This window comes from Plecotus auritus, assembly GCF_963455305.1.
Source record: "Plecotus auritus genome assembly, chromosome: 7".
NCBI classification, from domain to species: Eukaryota; Metazoa; Chordata; class Mammalia; order Chiroptera; family Vespertilionidae; genus Plecotus; species Plecotus auritus.
The window spans coordinates 56,164,763-56,186,794 of record NC_137774.1 but is presented as its reverse complement, the minus strand read 5'-3'; the positions used below and the strand labels follow the sequence as shown (position 1 = coordinate 56,186,794).

The 22,032-nt window shown below is 52.5% G+C and overlaps 2 protein-coding genes across 7 annotated transcripts in view; one reads left to right on the top strand and one right to left on the bottom strand.

The window, feature by feature from the left end:
* Nucleotides 1-907: 907 nt before the first annotated feature.
* Nucleotides 908-14,135, top strand: TMEM11 (transmembrane protein 11). 4 transcript variants are annotated; one of them, XM_080682853.1, is made up of 4 exons: nucleotides 918-1,009; nucleotides 1,941-2,069; nucleotides 4,007-4,298; nucleotides 13,258-14,135. In XM_080682853.1, coding segments are annotated over exons 3-4 (519 nt in total). In that variant the 5' UTR covers nucleotides 918-1,009; nucleotides 1,941-2,069; nucleotides 4,007-4,296; the 3' UTR covers nucleotides 13,775-14,135. The 4 variants fall into 4 exon arrangements, with proteins under 4 accessions (XP_080538976.1, XP_080538978.1, XP_080538979.1 ...); XM_080682852.1 differs by lacking the exon at nucleotides 1,941-2,069 and having other exon boundaries at nucleotides 914-1,009; XM_080682850.1 differs by lacking the exons at nucleotides 1,941-2,069; nucleotides 4,007-4,298 and having other exon boundaries at nucleotides 908-1,009.
* Nucleotides 14,136-15,748: 1,613 nt separating this feature from the next.
* Nucleotides 15,749-22,032, bottom strand: part of DHRS7B (dehydrogenase/reductase 7B) — an 82,038-nt gene continuing 75,754 nt past the window's right edge. For 2 of the 3 annotated variants that reach the window (XM_080682849.1, XM_080682847.1), the window contains exons 7-8: nucleotides 20,443-20,595; nucleotides 17,190-18,616 (exon numbers count right to left, since the gene is read on the bottom strand). In XM_080682849.1, the coding sequence (XP_080538975.1) occupies nucleotides 18,411-18,616; nucleotides 20,443-20,595 (359 nt within the window). In that variant the 3' untranslated portion in view covers nucleotides 17,190-18,410. Of the gene's footprint in view, nucleotides 18,617-20,442; nucleotides 20,596-22,032 lie in introns of all 3 variants that reach the window. The other variant, XM_080682848.1, reaches the window with a different exon arrangement.

The window sequence follows — 22,032 nt, the reverse complement described above, 5'->3', positions numbered from 1 at the left end:
TTTGGCCAACCATTCCCATCCCCAGGTATGATTGACAGACAAGTACCTTCTCCAGTCACCCCAACTTTACTGGGCATGCGCCCATCTTCCCTTTGTTGGCTCCCTTCCCTTCCTGGGAGCGTGAAGTTGCAGCTTCCTGATGAAGTTGCAATGTCTGGCCTTCCCTTTGCTCCTTTCCTGTGATTAATAACCAGCTCATTACAACATATCGCCATCAGGTGGGATGATCCGCTCAGCATATACTTTCAAAGACACCAAAATATGAGATTACGTCCATGGGGTGTGTGGCGGGCTGAGGGTCCCTGTGGCCCTAAATGGGCTTTTCTCCACGGCAGAGCCGTTTCCTCCACCGCATGGACCACAGGCGTAGCTCTTCCTTTGCTTTCAGTCTCTTCCAACACCCTGCGAGCAGGCACCTCCGTGCAGCAGGGACCCCGCCTGTCTGGTCTCCAAAGGATTCCCCGAACCCAGGTAATTTGGGGGATGAAGCAGGAGGAGCAGCGCCTCCCGCCCGGTGACCTTAACGGTGAGGCAGCCGAGAAGGGCAGGAGGGCCGCTCGCGGAGGGAGCATAGGCGCCGGGCCCGCCAGGAAGCAGTGGGCAGAGAAGCCGGGCGCCGAAAGCCCTCCCACAGCTCCCGCTCCCGAAACCCCGGGACATCGGAGCGGGTGGGGCCTGATTCCCAGGCAGCGAACTTGGGAGAACGATCTCTAAGGAGGCGCCGAACCGCACTCTGCGGAGGCCGACGCTTCACCCACCGGCAGCAACTACCACCTTTCCCAAGCGACGCGGGGCGGGAGCTGCCGGCCCGGTGCATTGTGGGCATTGTAGTCCGGGGCGGCTCGGCCCCGCCTCCCTCGCCGTCCCGGGCTGCGGTCCGGACTACACCTCCCGTCGGCCCGCGCGCTGCCTTGGTCGCCGCGCGAGGCGTCCGCGAGCCGAGAGTCTGCAAGATGGCCGCGTGGGGACGGAGGCGCCTGGGCCCGGGCAGCGGAGGCGCCCGAGAGAGGTGAGCCTGGCGCTGGCGGGTGCCCCGGCTTGAGGCGCAGGGCGCGTGGCCAGCGAGGCCGCCTGTGGCTGCAGCGCCGTCCCTGCCCTCGTCCCCGGGCGCCCCCTTCGCTCCCACCTCCCTCCCGTTGCTCCGCCGGGCACGCGGGGCTCCGGTGCAGGCCGACCCGCAGCCGCGTGGGAGCCGTGCCGAAGCGGCCTCCGCGGGGGCTCGGGATCTGGAGCGAGGCCGGACCGGGCCGCGCAGGTCCTAGGAGCCCGCCTGCTGCCCGCGGGCCGAGCGGCGTTCGGATCCCGTCCCGCCGGCCACGCTCGCCTCCCGGCTGCGGCCCTGACGTGGCGGGGACGGACTCCGAGGGAGGGGCGCAGCGGGGGGGGGGGGGGACGCGGTCCGCTCTGTGGCCGGCGGCCACCGCCCTCCCCAGGGGCCTCAGGCCTCGATCCGCCGCCGCCTCGGGAGGGGACTCGGACTACTTTCGGGTGGTTTCCGCGAGCGCCCCGGCTGTGGAAGTCCTTTACAGTGACCTTTCCTAATGAATGGCGTTGGAGAGGGAGCTGGGAGCTTTCCTTCCTCTGAGGACCTCCATTTGGAGAAATGGTTTCTGGAAGGTGGGGCTGGAGTAGGTGCCGTGCTGAACGTGCAGTTTCTGCTTCTGGAAAGCGGCCGCAGCAGGAGCCGCGGGAAGTTGGGAGGATGTGCACCGGGGCATCGGCGGGGTCGCCTGGGTTAACCGGCCTGGCCCCGCTAGGGCGTGATGGGCACCGTGCTGGTCAGCCGGGAAGGAAAGTTGTTTTGTTTACTAGTTTTGTCTTTTTGGTGAGGATTGTCAAAAAGAAGAGTTCTCTCCCTCACCGCTTTCTCTCAATTACCCCATTTTGTGATTCCTTTTCTCTGGGCGATTCCATCAAATATTCATCGCTGGCGCCTGCAGACGGTGTGCCCAGCCTAGACGATCCCTGAGTGGTAGACGGACCCCTTTAGCTTGCCTTTTATTCCCGAGCTCAGAGATATCCAGTGTTATCGGTTCTGCGTTTCCTGTGTCTTGGAAAAGCAGAGAATGGTAAGCAGATATATTTTTGTTTTTCCCCAACTCCGACCTTGTATTTCTTAGATCAGACATAGAAAGAAATGAAAGAAATGACCTCGAGGATTTTTCCAATGGTCTTAAAAACTAGGAAACATTTTCAAGGTCTTTAATGCAAACATTAATCCTTTAGTAATAGGAAATAACCTGTTTAGAAAACTTTTAAGAGTATCAGAGAGAAAGGCATTTCTCCTTACTGGATAAAAACAGCTGAAAGGGCCATATTGGGATGCCCCAGGCAGGGGCTGTTAAGCTTTAACTGAGCTAAGAAATTAGATATTGGGGCCCAGCCGGTGTGGCTGTGGTTGAGCATGGATCCAGGAACCAGGAGGATTCCCAGTCAGGGCACATGCTGGGGTTGTGGCTTGATCCCCAGTGTGAGGCATGCAGGAGGCAGCCGATCAGTGATTCTCTCTCATCTTTGATGTTTCTAACTCTCCCTCTCCTTCTCTCTGAAATCAATTAAAAAAAAAAAAAAGACACTAAAAGAAAATAAATGAGATATTGGGGATTTTTTTTCTCCTTGGTTTGAGACAATCATTAATTCAAAACTGAGTTTGCAAACCAACAGCCCATAGACTGAATCCATTCCTTGATTATAGGCCCTCCATCTTTAAGAGAATTTAGGTTAGTTGCCAGCACTTTCAGATTGAGGGATTTCATACACACACACACACACACACCCACCCACCCACCCACCCACCCACCCACCCACCCACCCCTCCACTTGAAAAGCTGAGTAGTGGCCGACTTTTTTGGTCAGGTCCAGTGCTTTCTAGTTCATCCATCATTCTTCACCTGACACTTTGACTCATTGCTGTTACCTGCCTGGTCTCCTTAGGTGTCAGATTGCAACCTTTGACCTGGAACTGAAGGCTCTGCTCGCACATGCAGATGGGCATCTGGTTTGGTGGTTTGGGTGACACCAGCTCTCCTTGTATATTATGCACTATTGAAGGGGGACCCCTCTATTTGCGCCATCTGCCTTCCAGGTGGAGATGCGGGTGGGAGGACATGGGGACTTCATTTGCCTTGGCTGTGAGGCCTCGCTGGGGACCTGGTTTCCCTCAGTGTCCCATGTGAGCAAGGAATGGAAACATAATCTTCCCACACACCGTCGCCCCTGCCAGCTAGCTGACTCCTGGGCATACCTCCATTCCTGCGCTGTGTGGGTGGGCAGACTGGGTGGGGCAGGCTGGATTAATGGATTGGCAGGCACCATAGATTATGAGGCCCACGTGTATTATTGGCTCTTATAACTGAAATGTGGCTGTTTACTGCTCTCTTAAATGACGTTGCTCCATGTCACATTTGTGCTGATTCAAATCTCAGTTCCACATTGTAAGAACACTTCCCTGAGTTGCTGCACAAACCTGGTTGGAATTTGCTTTATGCTGAAACTGAAGGAAACTGTCTTGTTTGGTGCAGGGGTTGGAGCAGAGCAATGCTTTGGGCAAACTTTCTAGAATTGCCAGTGGCTGCAGAGTCCACAGCATGCCTTGTATTTAAAGGCATCAGTGCCAGATTGTCCATGAGAATTTCTGTAGTCAGCTGTGTGTTAATGATGGTCGAGTTTAGGATACACAGTATATGGATTCTTGCTTTACCTGGTTCTTGAGTCTAGAACTGTGTTACTTCAGGAGCCACTAGTCACATGTGGCAGTTACATTTAAATTAATTAAAATTAAGTAAAATGAAAATTTCAGCTCCCCAGTCACACTAGTCACATTTCAGGTGCTGGTAGCCACCTGTGGCTGTGACTGTGTCGTTGATAGAGATACAGAACGTAGGCATCAGTGCAGGAAGTCCTAGCGACAGGAACCTGCTGGTCTAGACTGAACTAGGAGAGGGTGAAAATAGCAAAATGAAAGCTGCTTGCATGTTGATTTTTCTCTCCACTCCATTAAATCTAGGAAATCAACAATGTTTGTAATGAAGAACATCAGACTCTGAGCTGTAACCTGAATTCTTGTCCAAAATTCAGCACACTGGCAGCGAGCACACGAAACAGACTGCCACTTGGCCTATCGACGTCTTTGAGACACACTTGCCTACCTAGGAAGGCACAGTGCATGTACCTGTGTGTTCTGCCACTTGGGCACCAGCCCGGATCAGCTCACAGACGGCCCCACCTGTCCCCTTGGGCTCCTTGTCTTCATTCTCTCGGGGCCCTGCGCACCCTGAGTTCTCCGTGCTTGTTGGAATGTGAGTACAGCTAGCTATATGCTCTCAGTTCCTGCGTTTATCCTGAAGGTGTGTTTGATCTGATTCCGATCATGATTTGAGGCAGCAGCGCTGTTTGCAGGCCTGTGGCGTCCCGAGGGCCAGGCACGCTGAAGCAAATGCTCGGGTTTTAGGGTGAAATCACTTTTTGCTTCATGGCCCTCCCCTGGTTGTGCAGCATTTTCAGGCAGCCCGTTCGGGGGGATTCCTTGCATGTCTTTCACGCTCTATTCCTTGGTACTTGATCTTTTGACAGCTCTGCTTTAATCTGTGAATCAGATGGATATGGCTCTGGATGGCTGTGGAGGGTGTAGTTCCCAGTCCAGCTGCATAGAAGGCCCATGTGCCACATGGCAGGGGCACACTCCCCTCATTCTGATCGGATCCTTTCCTTTTAGCACTGAAGAACCTTAGGGGTTTGTGGTATTTTATTTCTCCTGAAAGACTCCCATTATGGCTCTGGTGTGTGGTTGAAATGTTTGTTTCCTCCTGGTCCAGATGAGCCGTGCACACAGCATCTGCACCCATGTCTGTACATGTGCAGCCAGGAGGGTGGTGGGTCCCGTCCAGCTGGCCACCAGAGGTGGAGTTGTGCATAGCTGGCCATACTTTCTGATTCCAGAAGTTGGGCATTGTGGGTTGGGTCTGCTGGGGTGCATCCTCTTATACATAAATTTGTTTCACTTGATTCATTTGAGCAACCTGGATTTCCAGCTATAGTAACTTGTTAGGCTGCATTCCAATTCAGGCCCAACTTTCTGAAGAAGAGGAATGATCTTATGTCCAGGGAGGTGAGAAGAAGGCTGAGTTTGGCTTCTCTGCCCCAAGCCTCTGTGTGCGTGCATGCATGCGTGTGTTTGCATCTGCATGCACCTCTGTGAGTGAGGATAGTGGGAGGGAAGGGGAAGGACTCCACAGAATGAACACACAGGACCCTCCAGCTGCCACGGTGTTCTGTCCCTGGTGCCAGCAGCAACCATACAGGCCCAGAGTTCTTGGGAAAGCCCAGAATCACTTAGTAGTCCTAACAGTTCTTTACTCAGGGCTGTTCGTTAGGGTAGCCATTAGCCACTTGTGACTTTAAAGCATTTGAAGTGTGGCTCGTGTATCTGAGGAACTGAATGCTTTAATTTTACTTAATGTAAACACTGGGTGGTGCTTCTCAGCGGTCACTGGTTTGGACACCCAGCCTCTCCCCTTTGCTGCAGCACCTGGGAGAGCTAGGCCTTTACCCACTTGACCCCGCAAAGCTGGCTCTGAGTAGCCAGGGGGTTGCCTTTGGACGCAAAGCCAGGGAGCGACTGTGAGGGAACTTGAATGCAGGCCTCTCGATTCCCACACTTGATGCACTGTGTTCTTGTTCTCAAAGCAGAGAGCTGCTCAGTTACCAGAGCACAGAGGGGGAAGGTGTTCTCTTGCACGTGGGCCCTGTGAGAGGAAGTTCCTTGTCCGATTTGGAACTGTCCTCAATATTGGGGCTGCATGTCTGTGCCTTTTTGTCCCGTCTGGCCCTTAAATCCACAGCATAGAATTGTCTGCTTTCTTTGGCTCTGGAGGAAGCAATTTTTGGTTAGCCAACAGTGGGTTTTTCTAGACTTGGGGGGTAGAGGTAGAATCCAGCACCTCATGTATCATGGGTGACCGAGTGACCACGTGCTTCTTAAGGAGAAAGCAACATGACATATGGACCTGGTTTAATTTTCAGCCACCCGTTCTCTTAATGACTGTAGTTTTTCTCCCGTCACTCATTTCAAACGTACTTCTGCTCATGTCTGTCACATTCAGGCCCAGGGCTGGGATGCTGGGGTGAAGATACTTCCTCTGCTTTCAGGGAACTCAGAATCAACAGCCTTTTGTAGTTCGGATGGGAGCTCACACCTCAGTCCTGCCTGTGAGGCCAGGGCCCGCTAGGAAATGGGTCTACAGCAAGTGCTTCCACTCTGGTTATATTTGGTTCTGGTTCTAGCATTACCAGGAAAGGGCAGCATGGCAGTGCTTGCTTGCGTGAAATAGGGAGCTGGGATCTCCTCCTCTTCGCTGAGGACTGGGGAGTGAGGCCCGCACACACCTCAGCACCGAAGCTGCTGTGCTCAGCCTCACCGAGCGGACTGCTCCCGCATGCAGGCTTCTCGCAGGCACTCCGCTGCCCGAGTGAAGGGCTGCTCCTGTTCCCCTGCATTTTGGGGGCCCTGTGGCTCTCTGGTCTCTTCACCCCAAGGATACAGGGCTGTTGAACAATATTTTTCCCTGAAAATGTTTATAATAATGTTCCCATTATAAAAGAAGCACATATTTATATTTTTTAATACAGAATTCTAAGCATGAGGAAAAAATTAAGAATCACCTGCTAGGTCACTATTCAAACAAAACCATTATTGACCATTTTGTATATAGCACCTTTGATGCCCCCCATATCATTTGTCTTGGATTTTTTTAAATGATATTAAACACTTCAGAAGTATATTTCTGACAAGTCTTAAACTAGCCACCATATGTATGATCCTTGAAACCGTGATGCTGAATGATAGAAGCTGGTCACAGAAGCAGGGCACGGGGTGCGTGCAGGTCCATGGAGGGCCCAGAACAGGCAGCCCACAGAGTCAAGCAGCAGATGGATGTTGCCAGGGGCTGGGAGGTGGGGAATGAGGATTGACGGGTCTTCAGGATGATGAAATGTCCTAAAATTGATTGTGGTCATTGCACAATTGGGTGAAAGTGCTGAGCTGTTGAATTGTACACTTAAGTGGGTGAATCCCATAGTGTGTGAATTTTGTCTCAATAAAGCCATTATCTTTTTTTTTAATATATTTTATTGATATTTTACAGAGAGGAAGGGAGAGGGATAGAGAGCTAGAAACATCGATGAGAGAGAAACATCGATCAGCTGCCTCCTGCACACCTCCCACTGGGGATGTGCCTGCAACCAAGGTACATGCCCTTGACCGGAATCGAACCCGGGACCCTTCAGTCCGCAGGACGACGCTCTATCCACTGAGCCAAACCGGTTTCGGCAATAAAGCCATTATCTTAAAAAGTACAAATCAAATCCACAATGAGCTCCCACCTCACACCATCAGGATGGCTACTATGAAACTCACCGTGAGGGTGAGGCTGTGGGGAGGGGCCCCTCTTGCACTGGTTCTGAAAATGTCAAGTGGTGCGCCGCTGTGGAGAGCAGGATGGTGGTTCCTCAGAAAAGGAAAATAGAACTACCATCCAGCAATTCCATTTCGAGGTATATATCCACAGAGATTGAAAGCAGAGACTCAAACATAGTTTTACGTCCACATTCACAGCATTATTCACAATAGCTGGAAGGTGGAAATAAAAGTGTCCATTGATGGACAAAGATAAACAAAATGTGGTTTATACATACATTGGAATATTATTCACCCTTAAAGGAAGGAAACTCTGACACGTGCTGTATAACAGAGGAACCTTGAAAACATTGTGCCAAGTGAAGTAAGCTAGTCACAAGAGGACAAATACGTATGACTCCACTTACACATGGTGCCTAGAACAGTCACATTCATAAAGACAGAAGTGGAATGGCGGTGTGGGTGGGAGTTGTTTGATGGGGACAGAGTTTCCGTTTTGCAAGATGAAAAGGTTCTGGAGGCAGGTTGCACAACAATATGAACATACCTTCTAATACTGAACTGCACATTAAAAGTGGTTAAGATAGTACTTTTTTGTGTATTTTACCATATTTTTAAAAGTTAATAAACCTGTGTACTCACCACTAAGCTTAAGAAATAGAAAACTAGCATCACCCTGGCCCATGTGTCTCCGCCCAGGCAGAGGCACCTTGCTCTCCTGAGTTGTCTGTCCTCTCCTTGCTTCTCTTCGCAGGCAGCACACATAGAAACATCCTGATCGCACACCCTTTAGTCCGTGTGCTTTCGGATTGAATGTGAAATGTCCCCTGCGTGGTCCTGCACCTGCTCCGCTCCGCCTCTTCCCCTCCTCCGCCCCCACCCCGGAACTCCTCCACCTTTGCTCTGGGGGACGTCACATCGATGGGGGCCAAGTAGTGCTGTTCTAAGCATTCCTGTGCAGCTCTGACTGTGGTGAGGTGTTTCTAGATTTGGGGACCCCATGTTGGTGACTACTTCAGTAACCGCAGATTCCTTTGAGATTGGCTTTGCAGTGGGTCAGGGGACCAGGAAGGGCCTAGACCCGTGGTTGGCAAACTGCGGCTCGCGAGCCACATGCGGCTCGTTGGCCTCTTGAGTGTGGCTCTTCCACAAAATACCATGGCCTGGGCAAGTCTATTTTGAAGAAGTGGCGTTAGAAGTTTAAGTTTAAAAAATTGGGCTCTCAAAAGAAATTTCAATTGTTGTACTGTTGATATTTGGCTGTTGACTAATGAGTTTACCGACCACTGGCCTAGACCCAGGGGAAGCGGAGTCTGTCTTGCGGTCCTCCTCGTGGCCGATCCTTGTGGCTGCCTTGTCATGGGAAGGCAGTGTCTGTGGGCTCCTTTGATGAGTGTTTCCCAGCATTGCCCGAGCTGGAGCAGGTTCCGAGGAGGAGGGAGGTCTCGGGTCTCGGCTGACTGGTTGAAGGTGGAGGAGGAGCAAGTTCAAGAGCCCGTCCTGGTGCCAGTGTCTGCAGCCACCGCTCGAGCTCAGATAGGTGGGAGCTGCTCCACAGGCTGTTGGCCAGGCCGTGAGGCCAGCCTGGGAGAGGTGTCTGGGAGAGCAGCCCTACTCTGTAAGTACTAACTGAAGCGCTTCTGTCCCCTCCCCAGTGACATAGTCCTCCGGTATTTGTATATCTGTCCAGGAGGGTCCTGTGCATATAAAAGCAAATGTATACGGTTTAAAAAATACACTAAAGGCAGTATACCATAAACACTGCTCTGTAACTGACGCTTAACTTTATTTCTTAGAGACTTTTCCATTATCAGTGCTTTCTCTCTTTTTAGAACACTCTTTTTATTACGCTCTCTTAGTGATAATTTCACAACTGCAATAAAAAGCTAAAATATAGTCTCATAGGAAGCCCCAGGATCACATAAGCTTTTCTGCAATCTACTCTCGTGTGCTAGGTTCATGGGGGTTGGCTGAAATGGTTCAAGGCAACCTTCTGATTGGGTGCTTTCCTTGAAACAACCAAGCCGCGTGTGTGGCGGGGGGGTGGGGGGGTCGGGGTGGGCAGGGGACGCTGGATAGCTGGGCTGTTATGGACATGACTCCTGGGCATCCTTCGCCACCAGGTTTCTGAAGTGCCCACCATGCAGAATGGAATCTGGTGATTGGGGACGTTTTTAAAACCTACATTTGCAGGGTCTGATGGTGTCCCAGCTGCCACAGCCCAGGTAGAAGGGGCAGGTGCTGACTGCTTGGTGGGTGGCCTCTGCAAAGGGTTGTACATGCTGGTTTGTTTTGAGCCTTGCTGTTTTCTTTTTGTACATCGGGGTTCTAGGAATCTTTTCTAGGCTCCAGATTCCATGCTTTCCAGTGGACACATCCCTCGCTGCTTTGGGTGTGGTGGCTCTGCTTTATGAAGGAACTGGTGCGTCTCTGGCCATGTGTGGGCACCGCCCACTGGGCTGGCCGCGGGCCTGCCTGGTGTGAAGGTGCTGGGAGGTTACTTCAGTGTGGCTGTGCTCTAGTCTACACACTGTGGAGAGCTGGTTTGCGATGACGGTAGGAGTGCGGATGCTTTGGCAGGGTGTGTGCACGAGGTGAGTGCACCGTGCCCACACATGCTCCTCAGAGCCGTGGTGTTCGGGACTGCCCACAGCTGAAGGCCTGTGTGCTTGCCGCTGCTCCTATGCTGTTGGGCTGACAGTAGGCGTGCCTCACATACTCCAGGCTCCGTGGGACCCAGGGACACACACTAATCTGTGTTGACAAATGACAGGGGATGGCCTTGCCTACCACTCCTACCCGAGGAACCCGAGAGAACCCACCAGGATGGCTGGGAAGGTGGGCCTGGGAGGGTGTGGGTGCCAGCTGGGCTTACAGAGGCCAGGGCAGCGGGGAAGGAACTGGAGAGGACTCAGCATGGGGTGGGGTGGGGTGGGATCTGCCCACTATGTGTTTCCAAATGAAGTAGTATATCGAGGTGCTGTGGTTCCAACTAGCATTCTCTTGTACGTCCAACAGTATTTTTTTTTCATAACAGGATAGCTGTAATCTGCTGGGTACAGAAGGGTACTACGTGACTAAAGTAGCTTTGGGGTTTGTCAAGAACATTCTGTAATCTCAGCCTTGATACCTGCATTTTGCTTTGAGTGTCCCAGAGGACTCTGTGGCCAGAAAGCTCGCCTTGGATACCAGCAGCAGCCGCTGTCCCTGGCCTCACTGTGGTAGTTAGCAGGACACACAGCTGACTTTGCAGTGTTGCCTCTTCATGAGTGAGTTGACCACCCCTCCCCCCCTCCCCCCCCCCCCCATTCCCTTGTTCTTGTCTCTCCCCTCTGTCTCTCTTGGCTAATGAACTTGAAACATCTCTGGGCCAGGAATGATCCGCCTGGAAACCAGTCTCCTCCACCTGAGGAACTTGGGGACAGGCAGCCTATTCCAGGTGGTCCGAGTAGGTTTTCTTCTTTTCCACCTTCAGTGCTGAACCCTGCCTGGGAGTAATAATTGAAATGGCCTCTTGTTTATCTCTCTGAATTAAAATCAAATGGAAAAACTCCATAAAGGCTTTCCCAAGGAAAACCCGACATTTCCCGTTTCATAAACTTCCGGTGGGTTCTTACAGAAACGTTCGTCACCTCACCGGAAAGGCAGCCCTGGCCACGGGCACACGCAGCAGGCGCTTTGGGAGCATCCCATGTTTAGGAGGCTTGTCCAACCCCAGGGAAGGACTTCTCCCCAGGGCACAGTTTAATGAGGCTGGTGACTTAATTAAGGAGGAGGCTTCCCTGAGCCTAGCTGAATGACAGATACCTTTTCAGGATAAGAGCTCCCTGGTCCTGAGCCCCAGGCATGCAGGGCCCACTCAGCAGAGCTCCTCCCACTGCACTTGGTGGCACTGCCAGCCCAGCACCAGTGCCTCCTCATTTCTGACGTGACCACAGGAGAGTGAGACATCCAGCCAAAGGGAGAGCCTGCCTCTGCAGATGACGCGCGCGAGTGTGTGTGTGTGTGTGTGTGTGTCTGTCTGTCTGTGTGTGCTGAGTCCCACCTGGGAGCAGTGACGGGTGGCGTCACTGTAGTCTCGCTCTCTGATCTCGTCCTTGTTCCTTAGCGTCTGCCCCTAACAATCCCGTTCCCACCAGCTGTACCATGTAATTGCTTTCATCTTTGAAGGAGGCCTGAGACTCCCTTCATGCTGAACTCTGGTTCTAGGGGTTGATCATTTATTATTATTTTATTGTTGTTTATCCTCACCCGAGGATATTTTTTTCCATTGAATTTTTTTTTCCTTTTTTCAGAGAGTGGAGCAGGCGGGGCCAGGGGCATGCAGAGAGAAACATTGATGTGAGAGAGGTACATCAATTGGTTGCCTCCTGCACATGCCCCAACCGGGGCCGGGAATCAAACCTGCAACTGAGGTACATGACCAGAATCAAACCCGAGTCTGTGGGCCGACACTTATAACCACTGCGCCAAACCAGCTAGGGCTGTTATTTTGTTTTAAGATTTTTTACTGATTTTTAGAGAGAGAGGGAGAGAAACATTTATGTGAGAGTAAAACATTGATGAGCTGCTTCCTGCACACCCCCCACCAGGGATTGAGCCCGAAAACCCAGGCATGTGCCCTGACTGGGAATAGAACCAGCAACCCTTCGGTGCCTGGGACGATGCCCAACCGACTGGCCAGGGCAAAGGGCTGCTTTTCACTGAGGCATGTGACGAGGTGGCTCTGCACAGCCTGGTAATAATATGGATTAAACAACTTGATCCGGCCTCACGAGCTGTGTCTAAGCAGTGTCCTGTCAGAGGCTGGGCTAAAGAAGGCCTCTGAGCAGATGAACAGATAACACAGAGCTAGGAGAAAAGTAGCTGTACTGGACAGCTGTGTGGAGATTCAGAAAGATCAGGACAGGCCGCAACAAGCCAAACGAAAATGCCAGGTGTGTACAGGTCTGTAATGAGGTTTGCCCGTCATGGGTGTGGGAAGAGTGCTCTGGGTGGGAAGTTTGCATTAGAGAGGCCCTCAGGCTGAGAATCTGGAAACTGCCTCACTGCTGCTGTTGGGCCTTGATGCATAAGGCTCCACTTTGAGGATCCTGTGACCCATCCCTGGTCCGAGGGGGGGGAGTCAGATTAGCTCAGCCCTTGGGAGTGGGTCTCTGTGAGAGTAAGTTCAGTCCTGGGCTTACAGGTCAGCATGGGTTCCCAGGTCCACTAAGTGTCAGTCACTGTTGTTCTTTTCCTGATTAAATCAAAGGGCTTGTTTCGCTAAGCAGTGTGCTGGGGTGCTTGGGGGTGCTGGCCTGGGGAGGGCCAGGGGGCTTTGTGCAGCATGTCCTTCCACAAGGGCCAGAGGCGTTTGGTTCTCAGTCGCCCAGGGCAAAAGTGTTCTGCGGACCAGAGGTGACTGGTTTTGAGCCATGCATGGGCAGAGTGTTTGGTGGTATCTGCCTCAGGTCCTGCAGTCGCCCTGACTTCACCCTGCTGACCTTGGGCTTCTGTGTTGGGTGTGTTAATGCGATTCAGGGCTGACCTCATCCTTGTTTCCTTGGAGCTCAGCTAACTCAGACCTGTCCATCCACTGCAGTGAGGTTAGGGTACTCCTGCACCTTTTTATATTCCATTATTTTATTCTTTCAGAAAAACAATTCTTTACTGATGATCTTGAATGTTGGGTTCTAAGGGTGATAGAAACTTAAGTGAGACGTGGTGTTTTCAAGAGTGCAGGCTCTCGGCTGAGCTGAGGCCAGACTCCGCCTCAGTGCCTTCCCCTCAGTGTCTCAGCAAAGAAACCTAGTAAGTGCTCCCAGCTAACTCTTGTCTTTTTCTTGCCTCTCCCTCCTAAGGGTGAGCTTGTCGGCCACAGACTGTTACATTGTGCATGAGATCTACAATGGGGAGAACGCCCAAGACCAGTTTGAGTATGAGCTGGAGCAGGCCCTGGAAGCCCAGTACAAGTACATCGTGATCGAGCCCACCCGCATCGGAGATGAGACCGCTCGCTGGATCACTGTGGGCAACTGTCTGCACAAGACCACCGTGCTGGCGGGCACCGCTTGCCTCTTCACCCCACTGGCACTGCCCCTAGATTACTCCCACTACATCTCCCTGCCCGCGGGCGTGCTGAGCCTGGCCTGCTGCACCCTCTACGGCATCTCCTGGCAGTTTGACCCCTGCTGCAAGTACCAAGTGGAGTACGACGCTTATAAACTGTCCCGCCTGCCCCTGCACACACTCACCTCCTCCACCCCCGTGGTGCTGGTCCGGAAGGACGACTTGCACAGAAAAAGACTGCACAACACGATAGCGCTCGCCGCCCTGGTGTACTGTGTAAAGAAGGTGTATGAGCTCTACGCCGTATGATCGCACGCACCTGAGCAGGCAGCCGGCCCACAGGAGACAGCCGAGTATGCAGGTCGCACAGGAACATTTTTTTGCTCCATGAGGCAACAGAGCCCAGGAAGGTGTTTGGTTTAATAGTTGTTATTTTTCAAAAATAACACAGATCACAAATGTACCAAGGGTTTTTTCAACTCGCCACACTAAGCTGTGGATTTCCGCAACCCACAGGGAGTCTGAGGCCGTGAGATTCTGACTGGGCATGAAATGTTGATGGAAGCTGAGGGGTGTGAGTGTGCTGGGTGGGGGGTCTTGAAGTTGATTGTTTAACTACCTTCCAGAGCCAACCAGAAGCAATTGACCATTAAAATGATGAGAATTTCAACTCCAGGTGTCTTTGCTTTTCATGACTGTGCCAGTAGCTGCTGTCGTCGGCCCGCGGATGGGCACCAGAGGCCTCACTGCGTCTGGCTGCAGCCTATGTCAGCATGTGAATAGAGCAGGCCTGTTCGGCGGCGCCGAGTCCTGTGCTGCTCCCACACCAAAAGGCCTGTGTGCCATTTTCCACATTCCCTCTAAGCCTTTGCGTAGATGGAAATTATCCCTCCAAGAAGTTGGGCCCCTGCCTTAATGGCAGCTTTCCTAAGACCTGCTCTCAGCCATCCTTGAAGAGCTATGAAGCACTTCTTCCAAAGAGTAAGGCCCATCTGGAAGGTCATACTGGAGAGCAATGACGATCTGTACGAAGGCCTCGGTGATGGACATTTTTCTAGAGGAGACCCAAGCTTTAAAGATGAAAGGGACCCATGGCGGGGCAAGCATTTGAGATCTTGCTCTTGGGCAGTGTTGTCAGTCTGGTTCAGATAAACTCTTATTAAAAATTGAAAAACAAAATAAAAGGAACCCATGGCCCACCAAGCTTGAGAAACCACTTTAATTCTAAGGGCCCTAGAGACACTAATTACTCATTTGAGTGCTAGGGGCCAGAAATGGTGTTGGGTAAACACTACTGTTTCCATGGTGGTCTGGTCACTGGAACCAGGTAAATTGGCAGTGATCCCAGACAGACCTCAGCTCAACTGTGTGATGCCCACAATGACTGGGCTGCCTGACTGCTGGCCCCTGAGCCTGCTGGGCGGGAATGGTAGGTGCTTTTGTAATAGCCCAGATTTGGACAGGGAGCCCCATGCCCTGCCTGCAAATCAGATTTCATGCAGGAGGCAGATAGACGCAGACAAGCAGTGCCATCCCAGGCCTGCTGAGCAGAAGCCCTCACCAGAAATGGAGGCCAGGTGCATGGAACAAAGTGATTGCTGTCGGGTGTCCATGCTGGAGTGAGCACACAGACTCTAGCTGAGCGGTGCCCCAGGCAGGGAAGGAGCCGTAGAGCCACCTCACATGTCAGGGTGTCCGGCCCTCTGCTGGTGCGGACGTACCTATTCTGCCACCTTCCCCCTAGACACAGCTGACACGGGTAATGCTCACGTTCCAGGCCACAGCACTCTTGAAGAAACGAAATCGCTGCCACCTGAGAGAAAGTAGAGGCCAGGTGAGGTGGGCTGCCTCTGCCAAGTCCACAGGAATGAGTCCATGTGTATGTTTGTGACTAGGACATGCAGTTGACCTAGTACCTGAGTCTGGTTTTAACTACCTGCCTCACTCCAATTTCAGGGAAGAGCAAACCCCGGCAAACTTGGACGGTCTCTCTCCTTGGTCCCATCTGTCAGCTCCCTCCAGAGCAGTGTGCACATCTGGTTCGGCAGCTGGTCCCTGAGGGGGAGAAGGGAAACTCTCTTCTCAGTGCTGCTGGGAGCCAGGCCGAGTGCCCGGCAGCTGCGCCCTCAGTGCACCTCACACGAGCTGCTGTCCCTCGGCACAGGTGTGCACAGCCTCTGTCAGGAAAAACTCAATCCGTTTTGTTTTCAGACTCTGGTTTTGGCAAAAAGCACAGGACAGCTTGCTTTTACCCTCGGACCAGTGAAACACCAAGAATCTTGTAAAGTGGAACATGTCTTTGAACTTTATCTGAAGGCAGAACTAAGTCAGAATTGTGCTTTTCCAACCTACCCATCAGAAGTCAAGAATAAAAGATGGGAAAACAACCTTCAAGGACACAAGAGATAAACTGGACACCACTACCCCTGGTGGCAGACATTCAAATGTGGGTTTGAGCCAAAGGCCAGGCCTGGCCCAGCTCCCCTCTTTGGGGTGCTCTTGTGCGGGGTGCACTCACCCTCAGGCAAGTGCTTGCTGCCATCCATGTCACAGCTCCACAAGCCCGACCTTTACCACACCTGCTCTCTCCAGGGAGGGACACCCAGGAGGGCTTAGGTGCAACCTGGGCATCAGAGAGCCCTGAGCCACTGGCCCTTTAGTCCTCTTCCTAGTTGCTGAGGCCAGAGCATCTGTGGTGCGAGCACACCTGTGGTACCTCGGACCCTGCCAACTCGAGAGCCCGGCAGACAGACCTAGCTAGTTTTAATGGATTTGTTTGTATTCTATTACTTTCTATTTATACGGTAGAATACAAAGTTTCTATAGTAGGCCTTAAACAGTGAGCTGCGTATGTAAAAAAAAAAAAATGTTAGGCAGTTCAACCCATGTGGTTCAGTGGTTGAGCATCGACCTGTGAGCCAGGAGGTTTGATTCCTGGTCAGGGCACATGCCCGGTTTGCAGGTTCCATCCCCAGGGTGAGGCGTGCAGGAGGCAGCTCATCAATAATTCTCATTGATGTTTCTCCCTCTCCCTCTCCCTCTCTGAAATCAGTAAAAACATATTTTAAAAATAATAAAAGAATGTTAGGCAAGTAAACATTCAGTGATATTTCAATATGATTCCCGTGTCATATCTAGGTTGAGACCCTTTTTGTCTGCTCCAAGCTGTTTCCCAGCCTACACCTGAGGCCACTGTCACAGCTGCTCCCAAACCAACCACTTCCACACACAGCTGCCGCTGCTGAGGGCGCCTGCACTTGCTAACGAGCAGCCCCTGGAGGGCAGTGCACCCCATTGGCCCCAGCTGCTGGCCGTTTACTTAATGGAGAGGAAAGGACAGCACCCAGACAGGGCCCTTTAGAAAGTACCAGCCAAGGAATGTCCAGGGAGAGCTGTTCTCATCCCTTCTACAGAGACAGCGTCCTGGCTGCCTCCCTGAGGGATGCTGGCATTGGTATGTCTGACCAGCCAGGCGTCAGCATGGCCGCCACTGCTGTCTCTAGCCCACTCTTTCCTCATGCGAACGTTCAGGAAGGAGCCTTTTCCCGATGTCAGGAGGCAGGGAGATGGTTTCTGAGGAAATGAGAAGCCATGTGTTGCATCTATATCCATCCATGGTCCAGCCATGGGTCCTGGGATGGATGTTTGGGCATGTGGGAACTGGGATAGGTCACCACGTCTATCCACTCCTCGTCCTCCAACTTTCAGGAAACTTGAGAGCCTTGAACACCCAAATCACAGGCTGCTCTGGCCATTTTTATTTGGGGAATAGCTGCTTAAATTGCAAGCTCCATAGGTCCACAGTTAGGACGGAGTGTAAGGTAACAGTGTAACGTGCTAGGGGACTTATTCCAAGGCAGGGAAGCCTATACAATGGACCCACCATTTCTGCTGTCAGCTTCAATATGGGGAAAACTTTCGTTCTCAACTCGAGGTATGAAGCTGACCTAAGGAACCTCAACCATGTATTGTTAGTAAGTCTAACACAGGCACCCACCCTCTCTGGCTCCTCTCAACCATCACAGGCAACAAACGGGCTGCTTCCACCAGGGAGCAGACGCTGCTGTAGAGAGAGCCCCCAGCCCAGTGGCGTCAACCTATGAACCAGGAGGTCACGGTTCGATTCCTGGTCAGGGCACATGCCTGGGTTGCGGGCTTGATCCCCAGTGGGGAAAGTACAGGACGTAGCCGATCATCATTGGTATTTCTATCTCTCTCCCTCCTTTCTCTCTCAAATCAAAATTCTTTTTTTTTTTTTTTTTTTTAAAGAAAGAGCCCCTACCCGCGACCGGATTCCGAACTCACACCAGAGGACACGCGGACCACGTGTCCTCTTCCCACAGATGGTGGTCTCCTTAGTGCATCTCCTTGGAGTGGTGCCTGGTTCTGCAGGGCTGGGGGTGGGGGAAGGTCAGCAGGGAAATGGGAATCCTTTTCTGGTCCTAGAGCTGGTGCCATCTGGGAGGTCAGTGACAGTCATGTTAGCCCCTGGCTGGGCTGAAGGGGGACACTACAGGCCCTGGGATGGGTGTGAAGGATGGCATCTGATACACAGGCTTCTCCCTTGGGGACGGGAAGTGGACTCTGCCAAAACCATTAGGCGAGTGGTCCTGGGCAAGTCAGATGTGGACAGAGAAGCCGAGGCAACGTCAGGATGTCTGCTGATTTCCAGATGGAAACCCATTCTGGGAGCCGGCGGAGGCTGGGATCCAAAGGAGGCGCAGTTATCTAGCCCTCAAGGACTAGGGCTCGTGTGTCCACTCATTTATTTCATGTTCTCAGCATTAAAACCCAGCTCGCTACTCCTCAGGGCTGGCCTCGTGGCAAGAGGCCTGTGGCTGCTGTGTTCCCGTCTCGCCCAGCAGGCCGGCCAGGGCTCTGCAGGGGAAGTGTGCCTCCAGCCTCCACCCGAACAAGCACCTAGGACAGCAGCCCTGCGTTGGCACTAGGAGTCCTTGGACTTCTGCTCCTTCCGGGCCCGGGAGGCCATGAGGCGGAAGAAGAGCGCAGGGGCCAGCGTTCGCAGATAGATGGCCAAGGAAGGCACCAGGCTGGCCAGGACTACGTCCTTCTTCTTCTTTCCCACAGCAGCCAGGACGTCTCGGGCCACGTCCGCAGGCACTCGGCCCTGGGCTATGGTCTCATCCATAACTAAAGTAGACAAAAGAAACCCGTGAACTTGGAAACACAAGTCCCTCCCAGCTGAGCTGGCATGGGCCAGACCGTGGTGCGGTCAGCTCTCCAGCTTTCCCATCGTGCAGCGCCTACCATCTGTCAGGAGGCAGTGTCACCCACCATCCTAACTCTCCTGCACCCAGGACAGGAGGACCCTTCCATGGCTCAGGGTGTGAGCCAGGTCAGAGACCTGTGGCAGGACATGGGAACAGGGAGGTGGAGCCTGCTAGTGCTTAGGACCAGCCCAGATGGAGTAAGAGTCAGGCCCTCACCACAGCCAAGGATGGGCTTCCCGACCTTAAGAATCTGCGCCTTTGAAAGCACCAATAACTCTGGAAGGTGAGCCATCAGTCAGCATGGGCAGCTGCTGAGGTCAGCCAGTGGGGGAAGGCCCTGGCCCACATGCACTCCCACTACTAAAGGGTCAGGTGCTCCCTGCACATGGAGCAGGAAGAAATCTGGGTTAGGGTTAGGGTTAGTGACAGCTGTGGGAGTTTAGGTGTTAGGCTGGTTAACAGAAACTGGTTCCTTCTTCCCTAAGTCATCTGACAATTTTGCCAAAAAAGTAGGACCTGTGGGCAGGCACTGAGGAGGCCACTGTCACAGACCATTAGAAACTGCTTGTTCGTTGTCCAAACCGCCTGCACTTCCCACCAGCATCTGTTCTCATTGTGTTTTTGTTAACAGAATAGTAGGTTTCTGATTGTTGCTTATTTTAAATTTCCAGAGGGAGTTTTTAAAAAAAGATTCTTCTAAGTAGAAGTAATATAAAGATGAATCTCTCTGGGTCTATGCCTCTGTCTTGCCTCATGAGTGAGAGCCACTGCCCCCAGGGCACAGGCAGTCTTGGCTCAGGCCAACTGGGGAGCGTGCAAGGCCAGGAGGCCCCGGTGAGCGCACATCCAGGGAGGCAGCACACGGAGGGCACTCAGGACCAGCAGGCCTGTCGCGCTTGGGGAAGCAGAGCTGGCTCCCACAGCAGCACACCCCATGGGCCAGCCTACTTGAGAGGCACAACCACTGGTCTCTGCTGCCTGAGCCTGCATCCTGGGCCGCAGCTGGGCCACTGGGGGTGACAGGTCAGCTCAGCTTTCTTCGGCTGAAGCCAGAGGGAGGTTCTGAGGGATGCGCCATCCTCACCCCAGAAGCTCACTGCTTTGAGTGCCCTGAAATCAGTTACTTCTCAAGCATTGTGGGTAGGGAACCTCTTGGGTCAAGCAACCCATCGTTTGCTTAAGGTTTGTTCACTTTAGATTCACGTCAATGCACTGAGATGGGTTCACTGGAAGATTGCAGCATCTCAGCTCGGGGGCTTCCCTCCAGACGGCAAGTCCTGCCCCGATGACTGCAGTGGGTGGTTTGGGGTAAAAGATTACCTGGTCGGTAGTGCATATGACCAACACCCAGTGTGTTTTCATTTTTTAAATTATATTCAAACTAGAGGCCTGGTGCACGAAATTGGTGCACTGGGGGGCGGGGGGCGGGGAGGTGTCCCTCAGCCCAGCCTGCACCCTCTCCAATCTGGGACCTCTTGGGGGATGTCTGACTGCTTCTCCCAGCCTCACCAGCAGCCACTGCCACTGCTGATCAGCCCCGCCTCTCTCCCCCCTCCCCCCCCCCCCCCTCTCTCCAAGAGGTCAGCAGTTCATCCGGCTCGCCTGCTGCGCGCGCAGCCTGGCAAATGGTCAAGCCTCCAGGTCATTGCAGATGTGATGGACCCAGGGTTTTTATATATTAAGATGAGTGAGCAAACAATCATCAGATAAGAGCTTTTTATAAAAGAAGAGGAACTGGAGCGTCACCTCCATATCTGGAGCCGTCGGCGGCGATGGCGTTGAGGGAGAGGTTGGTGCGGATGTAGCCAGGGCTGAGCACGGTCACCGCGACCCCGTGCTGCTCCAGCTCTGCGCGCAGACAATCACAGAAGGCCTGGGTTGCATGTTTGGAGGCTGCATCTGCAAAGGTGGTGGCCAAAGGTTGGGTGTGAGTTGGGGTGGGGCATGGCCTGGGGTGAGACCACATATTCATGCTCTCTTATTTAGGAAACTGGCCCTATAATTTATGCTTAGACAATTACAGTATCACAACAACACCCATCTCCTTAGAGAAGCACATGGCATCCTCACCATTAGGATTTGTACCTGAAGTATTTCAGAGGAAAGGAGAGGCATGTCTCCAACTCTCTCCAAATGGTTCAGGAAAGAAAAAGTATAAACTTCATATACACACATATGCGCATGCAGAGCACATGAAGCAAACATGTAAATGTTAACAACTGTGGATCTGCATGAAGGGCACAATGGGGGCTTTTCTGTTCCTGCAACTTTTCTAAGTCAGAAATTATTCCACTTTAAAAGGAAAAACCCCAGAGAAACCAAGATTATGGCATAGGTAAACACCTGAAATTGCTGCCTCGCACAACAACTTCAAAACTACAACCAAAAGACAAAATGAACATCATCCAGAAACACAGGAAGGCTGGCTGAGTGGAAATTCTACAACTAGAAGGGAAGCGAAAAGCACACAGACTCAGAGGAGCTGCGGAAGTAAAGGTGGAGGTACGGAGGCGCGAGCATGGAGAGGGCTGGCAACTGAGTACGCGGCTGGCTTTTTCAATCTGGAGGGAGACACAAGCTCCCAACTGCTCTGAACTCCTGTCCCGTGTGAGACTCTGGGGACCCAGACTCATACCAGGAGAAATTGGACTGTCTGGCATCAGGCGGAACTCAAGGGCGGCTTTCTCTCAGAGGTGCTTGCAGCGATTACCGCAGGACACTGAGACCCGGGGGCCTCTTAGGGCAGGGCTGATGGGAAGCCATTGCTGTTTGCTCTGCCCTGAGACTCCGCCCCATCCAATCTGTGTGCAGAGGCTTTTGCATATGAATGGCCTGGTTTTTTGAAATCTAAACTTACCTAACAAACTGCAGCTGAGTCAGACCCAGAATCCAAAAGAAGGCCCAAGGTCCCGCAGCAGCTTGCATTGCTTCACAGCTGGGCCTCATCTGGGCACCTCCAAAACCCAAACAAAGAAGAGGAATCTGCAGATCTCTCCGTAGCTCCTGCTGGGTGGCCTCAGGCAGAGGCTAAATTAGCACCTCCTTGGAGATCCAAGAGCCAGTGTACCCAGGGGTCAGAGTAGGACCATCCAGATTAAAACTCCTCAGATCCATAAGAAACACACTCAGGGGGCAGACTCAGTGAGCACCAAAGCCCTACTGAAGAAAGTCCTGCCTCATAAGGGTGTCTCCAGCACAGAAGTTCTCCCATTGTAGACACAGCTGATCCTCACAGCCAATTGGCCTGGAGGTCAATTTCTCCCAGTGATACCAACAACAATCAAGGCTTAACTACAACAAGACTGTGCACACAGCCCACAAAGAGGTGCACCAAGA

Coding starts and splice junctions, on each gene's coding strand:
- TMEM11 (XM_080682850.1), top strand. CDS start 954: ATGGCCGCGTGGGGACGGAGGCGCCTGGGCCCGGGCAGCGGAGGCGCC. Junction 1,010..13,257: donor AGCGGAGGCGCCCGAGAGAG/GTGAGCCTGGCG, acceptor CTCCCTCCTAAG/GGTGAGCTTGTCGGCCACAG.